The 12,218-nt window shown below is 51.0% G+C and overlaps 1 protein-coding gene across 1 annotated transcript; it reads left to right on the top strand.

Moving 5' to 3' along the window:
- Nucleotides 1–2,747: 2,747 nt before the first annotated feature.
- RASL11A (RAS like family 11 member A) lies at nucleotides 2,748–5,233 on the top strand. Its single transcript, XM_082435755.1, has 4 exons — nucleotides 2,748–2,968; nucleotides 3,339–3,395; nucleotides 3,494–3,573; nucleotides 4,509–5,233. The coding sequence occupies exons 1-4, from the start codon at nucleotides 2,845–2,847 to the stop codon at nucleotides 4,974–4,976; spliced, it is 729 nt and encodes a 242-aa protein (XP_082291881.1). The 5' UTR covers nucleotides 2,748–2,844; the 3' UTR covers nucleotides 4,977–5,233.
- Nucleotides 5,234–12,218: the final 6,985 nt, after the last annotated feature.

Raw genomic sequence — 12,218 nt, 5'->3', positions numbered from 1 at the left:
GAATGTAAGGGAAGGAGGTGAGGAGATAAGCCCATGATTCAGCCAAGAAAGGGCTCCCTTTTCCCTTGTTAAGTTCTGCATTTTAACTTCAGGAAAGTGAAGGGTGTTTGGACAGATCCCATTGACTGCTGCCTCTTCTGTTGCTGGATTTCTAACAGGGTAGCAATGTGTATGGCCTCCAGGGAGGAACTGATTCAAGCTAGTCCTGGCAACCCTGGTATTCTCCACTAGGTACATGAATACACTCGTTCCCAGCTTCTCAGTTCTGGCCACTGAGATGTAAGAGAGTCTGCTGGGTTCTTCTGAGAATTATTTTATTTCATAATAAAAAGAGACGAAGAGTGTCCCTCCCTCCCTTCCTGTTTGGATGAGTACTTGATGTTTAGTGAAGTAGGAGCCATTTTGTGTTCAAGAAGGAGAGGCCAAGAGAATCTGAAAGGTAACAACCCAGGCCCCTGTCACTGAACTGCTCAAGGACTCCTGGAACCTAATCGTTTCAAGGTTGTTCTGTAAATAGTAACTGTCTTTATGGTGACTTTTCCCCAGTCAGGAAAGGCGGTTCCGGGCTTCAAGTCTTTCCAGTCAAACTGAAGCTGAACAGAAGGGGACTGCCTTGTGCCGAACCAAAGGACAGTACAGCTGTAATAAGGCAGTTCAGCTCAGGACATTCCCTGGAACACTTTCTCCTGAGAGCCAGTTGCTCTCAAAACCTAGGTATTGGGATAATAGTTACACATGTGACTTCCGTCTTCTCCAGTTCACACAGTGAAGACACCATTCATTCAGAAAGTCTGTCAGTGTACTAACATTTATTAAAGACCTCACGAGCCCCAGCTGCCACTATGTGCTGGGCACTAAAGACACAAGCTAGAGGCCCTGGCTTCTGGGAGAGAGACATGAAATAAATATTCCACCAGAAAGTAATGACAGTTGGGATCAGTGCTGCCTTAAGGGTGCCCTGAGAGTAACTGGGATACAGGGGTGGGGATGGCAGCAGTGACCAGAGGAGGCTCCCCCGAGCGAGGGGCAAGGAAACCAGTCACCCTCTCCTCCTGGTCTGCTTCAGGGTTCTTCAAGTGAGAACCAGAGAGAGCAGGAGGGATGGAGAGGACGAGATACCAAGAAATGGAGGCAGAAGAAATGATGGAACTTGGTGATTAATCCATGTGGAAGCGAGAGGGGTTAGAGTCGAAGCCTCTCAGGGGCCAGAACCGAGGGCTGGGTACGATTGTTCAGGGATCCGGCACACAGGTCGCTGGCTTGGGCTTCTGGGCGGATGGAGGCACATTCGCACACTCACCAGTGTGGTCGACTGCCAAAACGGACCTCTTTTCCTACCCCTCTCTGCATCCCAGCCCTTTCAAATGTGGCTTTGCAGCTCTCTTCACCAAGGAGTGGAGTGCACTTCCCGCCCCTGGAATGTGGGCTGGCACCACGACTTGCTTTGGCCAACAGAAGGCAGCAGGGGTGATGGGTTGCCCCCAGGAGCCTAGGTCTCAGGAAGCCTGTTACACCTCCACTCACGCTCTTGGAACTCTGCCCAGCCGCCATGATCCTGGCCCGCCTTCTGGGTGAGGAGAAACATGTGGCTCAGCCACTGCCCCTCCCACCACCGCAGCGGGCAGCCGGCCAGCTGCCTGAGGACACCAATCTGGAGCCACCAGCCAGCCCCCACCCCCGCCCCCATTGCCCCTAGCCCGCTGCCGCCAGGCCTCTACGGATGCATGGAAGAATGAAAGCCTGCGGCCAACGTCAGCTGAGCCGGGCCGGGATTAGGATAACCACTGCACTGACCTATAGACTGGTGAGCAACCGTGAGGGATTGCGGTTTCAAGGCAGTAAGTTTCGTGCAGTTTGTCAGGCAGCAAAAACTAACTGATACAGTCAAGATGGAGAAAGGGGTGAGTGAGGGTGGGGCTGTCTAAGAGGCAATTGGACCTGTGAGGCTGGAGCACAGGAGGCAGAGGCCTGAAGGTCTAACCTGCAAGGACAGAATCCCAAGCCTTTTTTGCCTTGCCACTGTGGGCTCCCGAAACCCAAGACTGGCCGGATTTTGCTTTTGTGTCCTCTTCCTCCCACTTCCACGCCCACCCTAAACTCCGCTTTACACCTAGAAATAAGTACTTGAATGATGAAGCAAAGGTGTGACTCAAGTCATAGGACGGTGTTTGATGGAGAATTAGTCCGGAGCCGAGCTCTCAATTAGTTTATTGAGTGTTCGCTAATGAGTCAGCTCAGCCAGCACCAGCAGCCCGGGGCTGGGTTCGGAGGCTGAGCTGTAGACAATGACTGTCCCCAAGGGGCCTTCACAAATCTGGAGCAAGGTCACAGTGTCTGCAACTCCCTTATACTGATACTAAGTCAGGGCTCTTTTTCCTAATAATGTCACCCCTCAGCACCTTTCAAAAATAAAAAGGGCAACATTCGACAGGAATTTATCCTTCCCATTGTTGCAGAAACATCCGACCGATTGCATTTTTCCTTTCTTTCGTCCCCCAGCTCATAATTCTGATCTCTGGTCTAGTGACCCGGTCGCGCCTCTGCAGGATGGAGGGGGCTGCCAGGGCTACGCAGGCACAGCGGAGGCCAGATCTCCAGGGCCCGGAGGCCGGAGCAGCGTAGGCCCCCGTCACAAAGCGGGCGCGTGCGCCGCGGTGACGGTGCCCTGGGCTCTCCGGCTCCGCCCCCTCCGCGCCGCTGCGGGAAGGGGCGGGAAGAGGAGGAGCCGGAGGCGGCCGCGGGGCCCCCAGCGCGCCCAGCCCTTTAAAAGCCGCCGGCCCGGCCCGCCGCGCCGGCGGCTGAGGTCCCCGCGCACCGGTGTCCCCGCGCTCGACCGCGCGCTCCATGCGGGCGCCCACCATGTCCGGACACTTTCTGCTCGCGCCCATCCCCGAGTCCTCCTCCGACTACCTCCTGCCCAGGGACATCAAACTGGCCGTGCTGGGCGCCGGCCGCGTGGGCAAGAGCGGTGAGCGCCCCGGGGAAAACGGGGGCTCCCGGCGGAGGGGAGGGCGCAGGGGGGCCCGGACGCTTCCAGGCCGCTGCCGGCCTCCCCCCGCCAGCCTGCTTTCCCGCCGCTTCCCCGGACCTTGCACTCCTGGGCCCTCGCCAGCGGGCACCTGTTGGAGAATGGGTGCCGGTGCGGCGCGTAGCGCACCCCGGGCCGCACCCGCCCCAAAACCCGCGGAGGCCGCGGCCGCACGCTTGGCGCTGCGGGGCCTGAGGATGAAGGCAGCATCCGCGGTACTGCGGCCCGTCACGCCCCCATTTCCCCGAGACGGTCCCGGTTTGACCGTCTCGTCCTAGCCCTTCGGCTGACTTGCCTCTTTCCTTTTCAGCAATGATTGTGCGCTTCCTGACCAAGAGGTTCATTGGCGATTATGAGCCGAACACAGGTTAGGTTCGTTTCGTTCTGTTGAGGCTGCGTGCTCTGATTTTCTTTTTCCTGAGGAGAGTGTGAGAATTTAAAACTCAACTCTCCTTCTTTCTCCAGGCAAGTTGTACTCGCGGCTCGTGTGCGTGGAGGGAGACCAGCTCTCCCTGCAGATCCAGGACACTCCCGGGGGCCTCCAGGTAAGGACTGCAAGAGCAGGCGGCTCCTCCGCTCCCAGAGGCCCGAGCCCGGTGTCTCAGCGCGCCTGTTACGCGTTCAGACGGAGGGATGTGCCGTCCCCGGGTGGGGCCAGTCGTCGGGGTGTTAGAAACCGTCCACGATGGGGGGCGGGGAGGGTGGGTGGTTATAGAGGCCGCCTTCCCCCGTCTGCCACCTCGGAAAGGGGAAGAGATGCTTAACTTCTCTTCGCAGCCCTGGCCGGGGCATCGCTGGTTACACGGGTCTCACCACTTCTGTCAGAAGCAGCTCAGCCTTGGAACCCGGAACAAAACTGTGGGGGTGGGATTCTGGGGAGGGTCTTCTCCCCTAGCGAGGACCGCCGAAGTGCTGCTGTTTCTCGCTGTTCCTCGCAGTAATTCCAATCAGATAACCCCATGGCAAGCAGTCAGGAATGTAACTTGATTAACAAGTTACTAATTGCTCTCCCTTCTAGGGAGGAAAGGTCTTGCGGAAGAACAGAAAGAAGGAATTTGTTTCTGTAACATTCTCAAGAAGGACATGCTAAAAATATACTTATGGGTTGGGGAATAGATATTTATCTTGGCTTATTTTCAAAGTTCTGTTTATTCTGAGTTAGTTCCCTAAAAATTGCGCCATCCTGAGTTGAAGTTCTCATTGAAGTCATCACAGACTGGTTCAATCACAGGCTACCTGCCAAGCAAGGGGGTTAAAAGTAATGTGTCGGTAACAGCTAATAAAATAGCCCAGGCAGGGAGCTTGCCTGAGATTTGGCTCTTTCCATATCAAAAGCCTCCTTCTGCAGAAGCTGGGTAGACTCTGAAACTATATTTAGTGATTTCTTTTTCAAACGTTTTTTTCAAGGGTGGCTTTGATGTTCTTTCCAGTTTCTCCCACCGAGGGCGTCCTTGATCCGGGCTCACTTTGCTCTTTTCAGGTCCAAGACAGCCTCAGCCAAGCGGTCGACTCCCTGTCCAAGTGCGTGCAGTGGGCAGAGGGCTTCCTGCTGGTCTATTCCATCACGGACTATGACAGCTACCTGTCTATCCGCCCCCTGTACCAGCACATCCGGAAGGTCCACCCCGACTCTAAAGCCCCCGTCATCATCGTGGGCAACAAGGGGGACCTTCTGCACGCCCGACAGGTGCAGACCCGTGACGGCATCCAACTGGCCAACGAGCTGGGCAGCCTGTTCCTGGAAATTTCCACCAGTGAAAACTACGAAGATGTCTGTGATGTGTTTCAGCATCTCTGCAAAGAAGTGAGCAAGCTGCACAGCCTCGGTGGGGAGAGGAGAAGAGCCTCCATCATCCCCCGGCCGCGTTCTCCCAACATGCAGGACCTGAAGAGGCGCTTCAAGCAGGCTCTCTCCTCCAAGGCCAAGGCCCCCTCCGCCCTGGGGTAGACCCATCTCCACGGGACGGACTCGTCCCCTTTTTATCACGCATTCATGCAGCTGAGAAGACTGGGGGGTCACCCTTTTTAATCACACATTCAGAGTTTATTTTTATACAAACTGTTGTTTTCAAGTGTATGTGTATTTCTGAAAATTCAAACGGTGATTGCCTAGAAGTTGGATAGAGGTTTTTTTTTTTAAATAAAAGATTTTTTTAAAACTGTAACTCCTAGCCACTTTTCCATTAAAGGCAAATGGCAACATTGCTCCTTGTTTTTAAATGTCTTTTTATAGAAATCATACTTGCACCAGAGCCCAGAACTGCTCCAAGCTTACCCCCAGTCTGAACTCTGATTGGTGGCTTCTGCAGGGAGGGGTTGATGCAGAGGGAATCTGGTGTGGGAGAAAGGACAGTCTGCAGAGGAGGAAAGGGATTTGAGTAACTGCAGGATGTCTTTAATTAGGGCACTTTGTCCCAGGCATGAAACTGACACCATGTGATTTTCAGCGGAAGGGGTTCATTGTGCACAGATGCTAAAAAATTATGACATGAATAACATTATTATTTATTGGTGCAGATGGGAGTTTATCCTCTCCACCAGTATTTAAAAAACAACCCCCCTTCCAGCATTCCCATTGTCCGTAAGTGCACCCTCCCTGGAGTTGCCGGAAAATTCTCCATCCCTCTCTGTCTCCTTTACCCTAACCAATGGCGCACCCGGTCTGTCAATTCTCTCTCCTATTTTTCTCTAAAGCATCACTTTGCCTTAATCCAGGCTTTTACAGCTCTTGCCTGGATGGGCAAGCAAGCGTGTGGGTGAGGCTCTGGTTTCTTGGCTCTAAATCTTTCGTCACACCAGGACAACCTTACTAAAACCAACCCTGATCATCTTATTTCCATGACTGAAAAAACTCAGCTAGTTTCCCCTTATCTGCTGGATAAAATGAGACATGGAATCAAGATTATTTGCCACCTCTCCACACTCATCATCCCCTCCTTCCAAAACACATGCGCGTGCACGCACACACACATATACACACAAACACACACAGCTGACAATCCATTCCAACAGAACGCTCTGACTTTCTCACTCTTCACCAGGTACTTTCATGCCTCCCTGCCTTGGCACAAACTACTCCCTTGAATATTTTGTCCTATTCTCCACCTAAAAGATCTTTCAAGTCCCAAGTCACATGCTACATTCAACTCCTGGGGTGCCTTCTCTGAGTCTTCCTCTATTCCTGTAGCATTTGTGTTATAACCCAACCTTTTCATGAGGCTATTTGTCAACCCCAATGGAAGGAGCACTGCTTGAGGGCAGTCGTTGCATTCTATGACTTTGTATTCCAAGCTTCTAGCCCAGTGCTTGCACATAGACTGGTAGGTTTTCAGTAAATGATGAATAAATGAGTGACTACATTGTTTTTGGTGCCAAGGACAACCATGGCAGATTACAATGAAACAACTTGCCACTTCTGCAGAACGAGGACAGAAGGTGTTCTCAGTAGTTCAAGGTTCTTTATTAGCAGTGACAGGAAATGACACGTGCAGCTTCTGGCCACTGCAGACCATTACCCTTGACTGTGTCCAGACCTGTGATGTTAAACACCACCCTTCCCTATAGTTGGGGGGTGTCTAGGCAAAATGCCATAAAGGATTAATAATATTAGATAATTCACATCTAAAGGTGTATCCATATAAGAAAAAAAGTATATTTTGGATTCCATTATCTTTTTTTGTTGTTTCAGGGGGATTGCTTTGGATTCCATTATGTTTTAAAACGTGCCTAATTCTCCTTGTTCTTTGCATACTCTCAGCACCGAAGGAGTTCTTCCGATCATCAGCCATTCCTGCTTCCTGCCACCCATCTTAACACTGAGGCGTGGACATGAGAGCAACGGGTCCTCCTAACTGCTGCCATGGCCATAGCGTGCCCAGGTGGCACCGGTGCCGGGGCTCTTCTGCCCTCAAGGAGCTGAGATCAAACATCCCATGAGGAAAAGGTCAAGCATGATGTAAAAGCTAAAGAAGAGCACAGGAGACGCCCCAAGGCAGCCAGGGTCCTGTTCCACGTGAGCGAGCCTGGGGACAGGAAGAGCCCTTGCGCTTGCCAGGATCCAGCGCAGTGTGGACCAGTGGGGTCAAAGGATGAGTCACAGGGCAGTTCCAGAGGGAGGAGCAGCCTCAGGGGCTCGGGCAGAAAGTGGTTCTCCTGTCCTCAGCATCACAGAAAACTGACTTCCAGGGCCACAGAGCTTCCTCTCTTCTCTGGTCCCCAGATCCGGCCCTGCACAGCCCCTGGCCTCTGGGTCTCGTGGGGACCTCAGTGTCTCTCCTGATGGCAGCGGGGTCTCTTGAGGGTCAGGTGCTTGGAGAATGCCTGTAAGGCTCCTGAGATAGCAGCGCTGGACATAGAAGAGGGGAGACCGGAGCTATCAGGAGACGGTTACGGGGGGAACGTTGTCAGATTTCTGCGTCGGGAAGTGGATCTGAGGATTTGGGCTTGACTGGGCCCCAAGGAAGCCCTTAGAGAGGAAGCTGGGCCCTGAGCCAGGTTCTTCCCTCCAGAACCAGGAGGACAGAGCCTTCAGAGCCCTGGGTGTCGTTATATTGCTGACGGGGGCAGAACTCCTGAAACATTAGGCAGAACATTGAAAACTTAGGTGGCTGTGGACAGGACAGTCTATGCATCTTCATTTGGTAGGTTTGCCTTACGGCCGAGGTGTCATCATCAGGGTGAGGGTCGCCTCCATCCTCACAAGGGGGGAGGAACTACAGCACCCTTGGTCTCTCTTCACCGCCCCCCCTCCCGCCCCCCGGCCATCCTCACTCTGTCTTGAAATCCCTGAATCTCTCTCCATTGGCACCACCCATTCTCCTTCTGGTCAGGGCTTGGCTTTAATTCTGCCCTCCGACTGCAGAATGATTTAATTCATGTGCCTATCAGTGAGGTTCTAGAAGAATGGATGGGATCCAAATGGCTCAACTGTACATCCTACAGTCATGCTGTACTTCACATGCGACCTATGAAAAGCAAACTTGAATGATGGAAAAATAAATCAATTAGAACAGAAGGAAATAAATTTGTTTTGCTCGTGTTGAGGTGAAGGGAAGTTCAGAAGTTTGTTAATATCCATTTAAAGAAATGGATTAAAATAAATAGCGTGGAAGGTGGCAGTGAACAAAAGAGCAAATAGGAAAGACCAGATGACTGTTTAGTCATGAATGTGGGACTCGAGTTGCTTTTTTCCCCTGTATGTGTTGCAACTTTAACTTCTCATTACGCAAAGTTACCAATTCAAATTTACAGTGGGAAGATACTTTGTGTGATTAATAATTTACTCTTACCATTTGATCTGTCTCCAAAAGGAGAGATATTTTGAAAGACTTTGTTAAAATTCGTCTCAAGCTGCTTTGACACTCAATAAGAAAGATGTGATATAGGGGGAAAAAATCCCCAAACAATTATCTTCCAAACACCATTAAGTTAGCCAGAGCTCAAGGAAGAGTGAACTGATGTAAGTGATGATTGGGTTGTGATAGCGGACATTCCGGCATAGAGGAGAAATGTGCTGAACCCGGATGAAATATTGTCATCCCTCATGTTTGGATGCCCTCGGGTACCTCCGTCCCAGTAGAAAATTAACTTTGTTAGGGCCAGACGTGTCCTCCTCCAATTCAGCTCCATAGGACCTGTGAGACTCTCCCATACATGACAGCACCCCCAAAAAGATATTCTGGGCGCCCTCTATCAAACTGTCAGAGGTGGCTCTTTTCCTCTTGGTGAATTGGAAAGAGAATGTTCTCCAGAGCATGGCTACTTGAACAAAATAGGTATCATCCCTTTTTTAAGATATCTTTTTTTTTTTTTTTAATTTTTATTTATTTATTTTTGGCTGTGTTGGGTCTTCGTTTCTGTGCGAGGGCTTTCTCTAGTTGTGGCGAGCGGGGGCCACTCTTCATCGCGGTGCGCGGACCTCTTACTATCACGGCCCCTCCCGTTGCGGAGCACATGCTCCAGACGCGCAGGCTCAGTAATTATGGCTCACGGGCCCAGTTGCTCCGCGGCATGTGGGATCTTCCCAGACCAGGGCTCGAACCCGTGTCCCCTGCATTGGCAGGCGGATTCTCAACCACTGCGCCACCAGGGAAGCCCCCCTTTTTTAAAAAATTTATTTTATTGAAGTGTAGTTGATTTACAATGTTGTGTTCATTTCTGCTGTCCAGCAAAGCGATTCAGTTATACATGTATATACATTCTTTTTTAATATTCTTTTGCATTATGGTTTATCACAGGATATTGAATATAGTTCCCTGTGCTCTAGAGTACGACCCTGTTGTTTATCCATTCTCTACATAATAGTTTGCATCTGCTAATCCCCAAACTCCCAAGTATCATCACTTTCGACTTCCCTCATCTCTTTGTGCAGAGCACCTCTGCGTTGACGCACATGATTTCAAACTACCTAAAGGTTATTGAGAACCTGCTTCAGGCAAGGCCCTGTGCTGAAGGGTGTGGTGTCTGGATGACATTGCTCCTCTGGGAATTCAATCCAGCAAAAGATCTGGGGGCCGCCTTGCGGGCGGGACTCTGGGGGGCTGAAAGGTGAAATAAGACGCTGACCCAGATGTGGCGGTGTTGACAAAATTAGCGGGGAGTGCAGATCACAGAGCAGAGCAGGAGCGGAGGCAAATACCCCAAAGGCCGTGGGAGGAAATGGCCTGCCTTCCTTCGCAAATTGTAAAGCATGACTTCCTCTGAGCATCGTTTTATGTTCGTGAGGACTCATGCGTTACAGTTGTAAAACCCTTACTGCCATTTCTTACCAGCGTTCTCTATTTCAATCAGAAGAACAGGGACTTCCCTGGCGGTCCAGTGTTTAAGACTCCGCGCTTCCACGGCAGGGGGCACACGGGTTCGATCCCTGGTTGGGGAACTAAGATCCTGCATGCCCGGCTGCGTGGCCAAAAAAAAAAAAAAAGGAAGAACATTGTTAATGGCAAGGCTTACTTATATAAACAGATTTTGCCTGACAGATTTTGCCTGGAAACACTCACATGGATTTATTGCGGTTTTTTTTTTTTTATTTTTAATTAATTAATTTATTTATTTTTGGCTGCATTGGGTCTTCGTTGCTGCACGCGGGCTTCTCATTGCAGTGGCTTCTCTTGTTGTGGAGCACGGGCTCTAGGCGCGGGGCCTTCAGTAGTTGTGGCACGTGGGCTCAGTAGTTGTGGCACACTTCCTCTAGAGCGCAGGCTCAGTAGTTGTGGCACACGGGCTTAGTTGCTCTGCGGCATGTGGGATCTTCCCAGACCAGGGCTCGAACCCGTGTCCCCTGCATTGGCAGGTGGATTCTTAACCACTGCGCCACCAGGGAAGTCCACTCACATGGATTTGGATTTGTAACTGTGGAAAAGAAAATTCAGGAGCTCCTGCCAATGAACAGTTACTAACCAGCTTTATGACGGCGGTACAAATGGGTTCCAGGGTGGGATCAGATTCACATTTCGCTTTGTTGTTGATTCCATGTGACCTTGTGCAAAGTGAAATGTAAGTTTCCTAATCTTAAAATGGAGGTAATACTACCCATCAAGCAGAATTGTTGGCAGAGCTTGACACATACGAGGTACTCAGTTAGTTGTAATTGTCTTATTATCATTGTTTTTATAAATGTACACTAGCACATTATGAAGCTGCTTCAGGAGAATAAAACGTGCTTCTTGAGCTTGCTTGTATATGCTAAAAGGAATAGTACTTGCTTTAAAAGATGTGATTTTTTTTTCCCATTTCACATCTGGGAAAAAGAAGGTTTGCAAGAGAACGGTTATTCCTTCAGTAATAATACCAATAATCAATAACAATTATTGATCCTTTACCATGTGCTGACACCTTAATTTTCTCCATAACCCTTTGGGTACAATTATTATCACACCCATCTTTCAGATGAGGAAACTGAGCCTCAGAGAGGTCACACAATGGCCTAAGGTCACATAAGCCAGGAAACTAGGAGGCCTGGCTCAAGGAAGAAGAAAGAATTCCCTTCCGTTCAGGGCTGCCTCCCTGGCCAGGCCTTCAGGCCCACTAACAGCTATGGGGGGAATCCCAGGGGTTCTGTTGCTACGTATTTGAGCCCTGGAGGAGAAATCTGCTTTACGAGGAGCTCCTGGAGAGGCACTGAGGCTGCTGTCTCCTGTTTCAAAGCTTTGAGCAAGGTCCCAGCCCAGACGCCCCCCCAGGCTTCCTGTTTCCCCAGGGAAGTCAGACCTGAATGGGGGACGGAGGGGAGCCGGGTGCCACAGCTGGCCTGGTGCTGCGGCTGGTGAGGCTGGCGCTTCATCCAGGTCTCCTCGGTACCACCTGGCGGGGCTGTCCTTCTCTCCGAGGGCTCTCTCCTTGAGCCGCCACTCTGAAGGCCATTGTGGGGGTGGGGCAGTGGGCAGGGGATGGGGCGATGGGCCTTATCAACATCTGTGGGCCCCAGGGATGCATTCTCTCCTCGCACTGTTCTCTGAAGAGCACTTGGAGGAGCCGCCTCCTGGCAGCCCCGGTGATGCATGTGTTTTCTTTTCTCCTGGAGGTGGAGGTGAGCACCTTGCAGGGGAGGAGGGGGCCGTGGTGAAGGTCACCTTCCAGGGGGCTGTGGGAGTGAACGGCTTACCTGCAGAGCAGAGCGGGAATATGCCAGGAGCAGAAATTCACAGCGCACCCTGGGGGCAAAAAGGGCCTCCCCACCCCAACTCAGTACTGGGGAGGGGGGACTGGTGGGGGAAGAGAGAGGAAGCAGGTTCAGGGTTTAAAAAGAAAGGCCAATGAATTTCTCCAGATGGAGAAAATAGGAGGCTGCTGCCCCAGAGTTTGAGGGGCCGTTGGTGGGGTCTGTGTGCTGGTTACATCTTTGTAACGTAGTAATAAAACTGACAACAACAACATAGTAATAAAACTGACAACAACAACAATTAGCTACTATAATTACCGAATATGCTCTGTTGTTCCGTGTATTACAGTGCGTTAGCGTTCTCTAGAAAAATAGAACCAACAAGGTAAAGATAATAATAATGATTATTATTATTATTACCAGGAATTGGCTCATGTGATAGTGAAGGCTGAGAAGTTCCAAGATCTGCCATCAGCAGATTGGAGACCCGGGAGAGCCGATGGTGTGGGTCTGATCTGAAAACTGCAGTCTCAACATCCAAGAGCAAGTATGTCAGCTTGAGCCCAAGAGGCAGGAAAAGATGGACGTCCC

The sequence above is a fragment of the Balaenoptera physalus genome (assembly GCF_965194825.1).
Source record: "Balaenoptera physalus genome assembly, chromosome: 18".
Classification (NCBI taxonomy): domain Eukaryota; kingdom Metazoa; phylum Chordata; class Mammalia; order Artiodactyla; family Balaenopteridae; genus Balaenoptera; species Balaenoptera physalus.
This window is presented reverse-complemented; position numbering and strand designations above follow the sequence as displayed.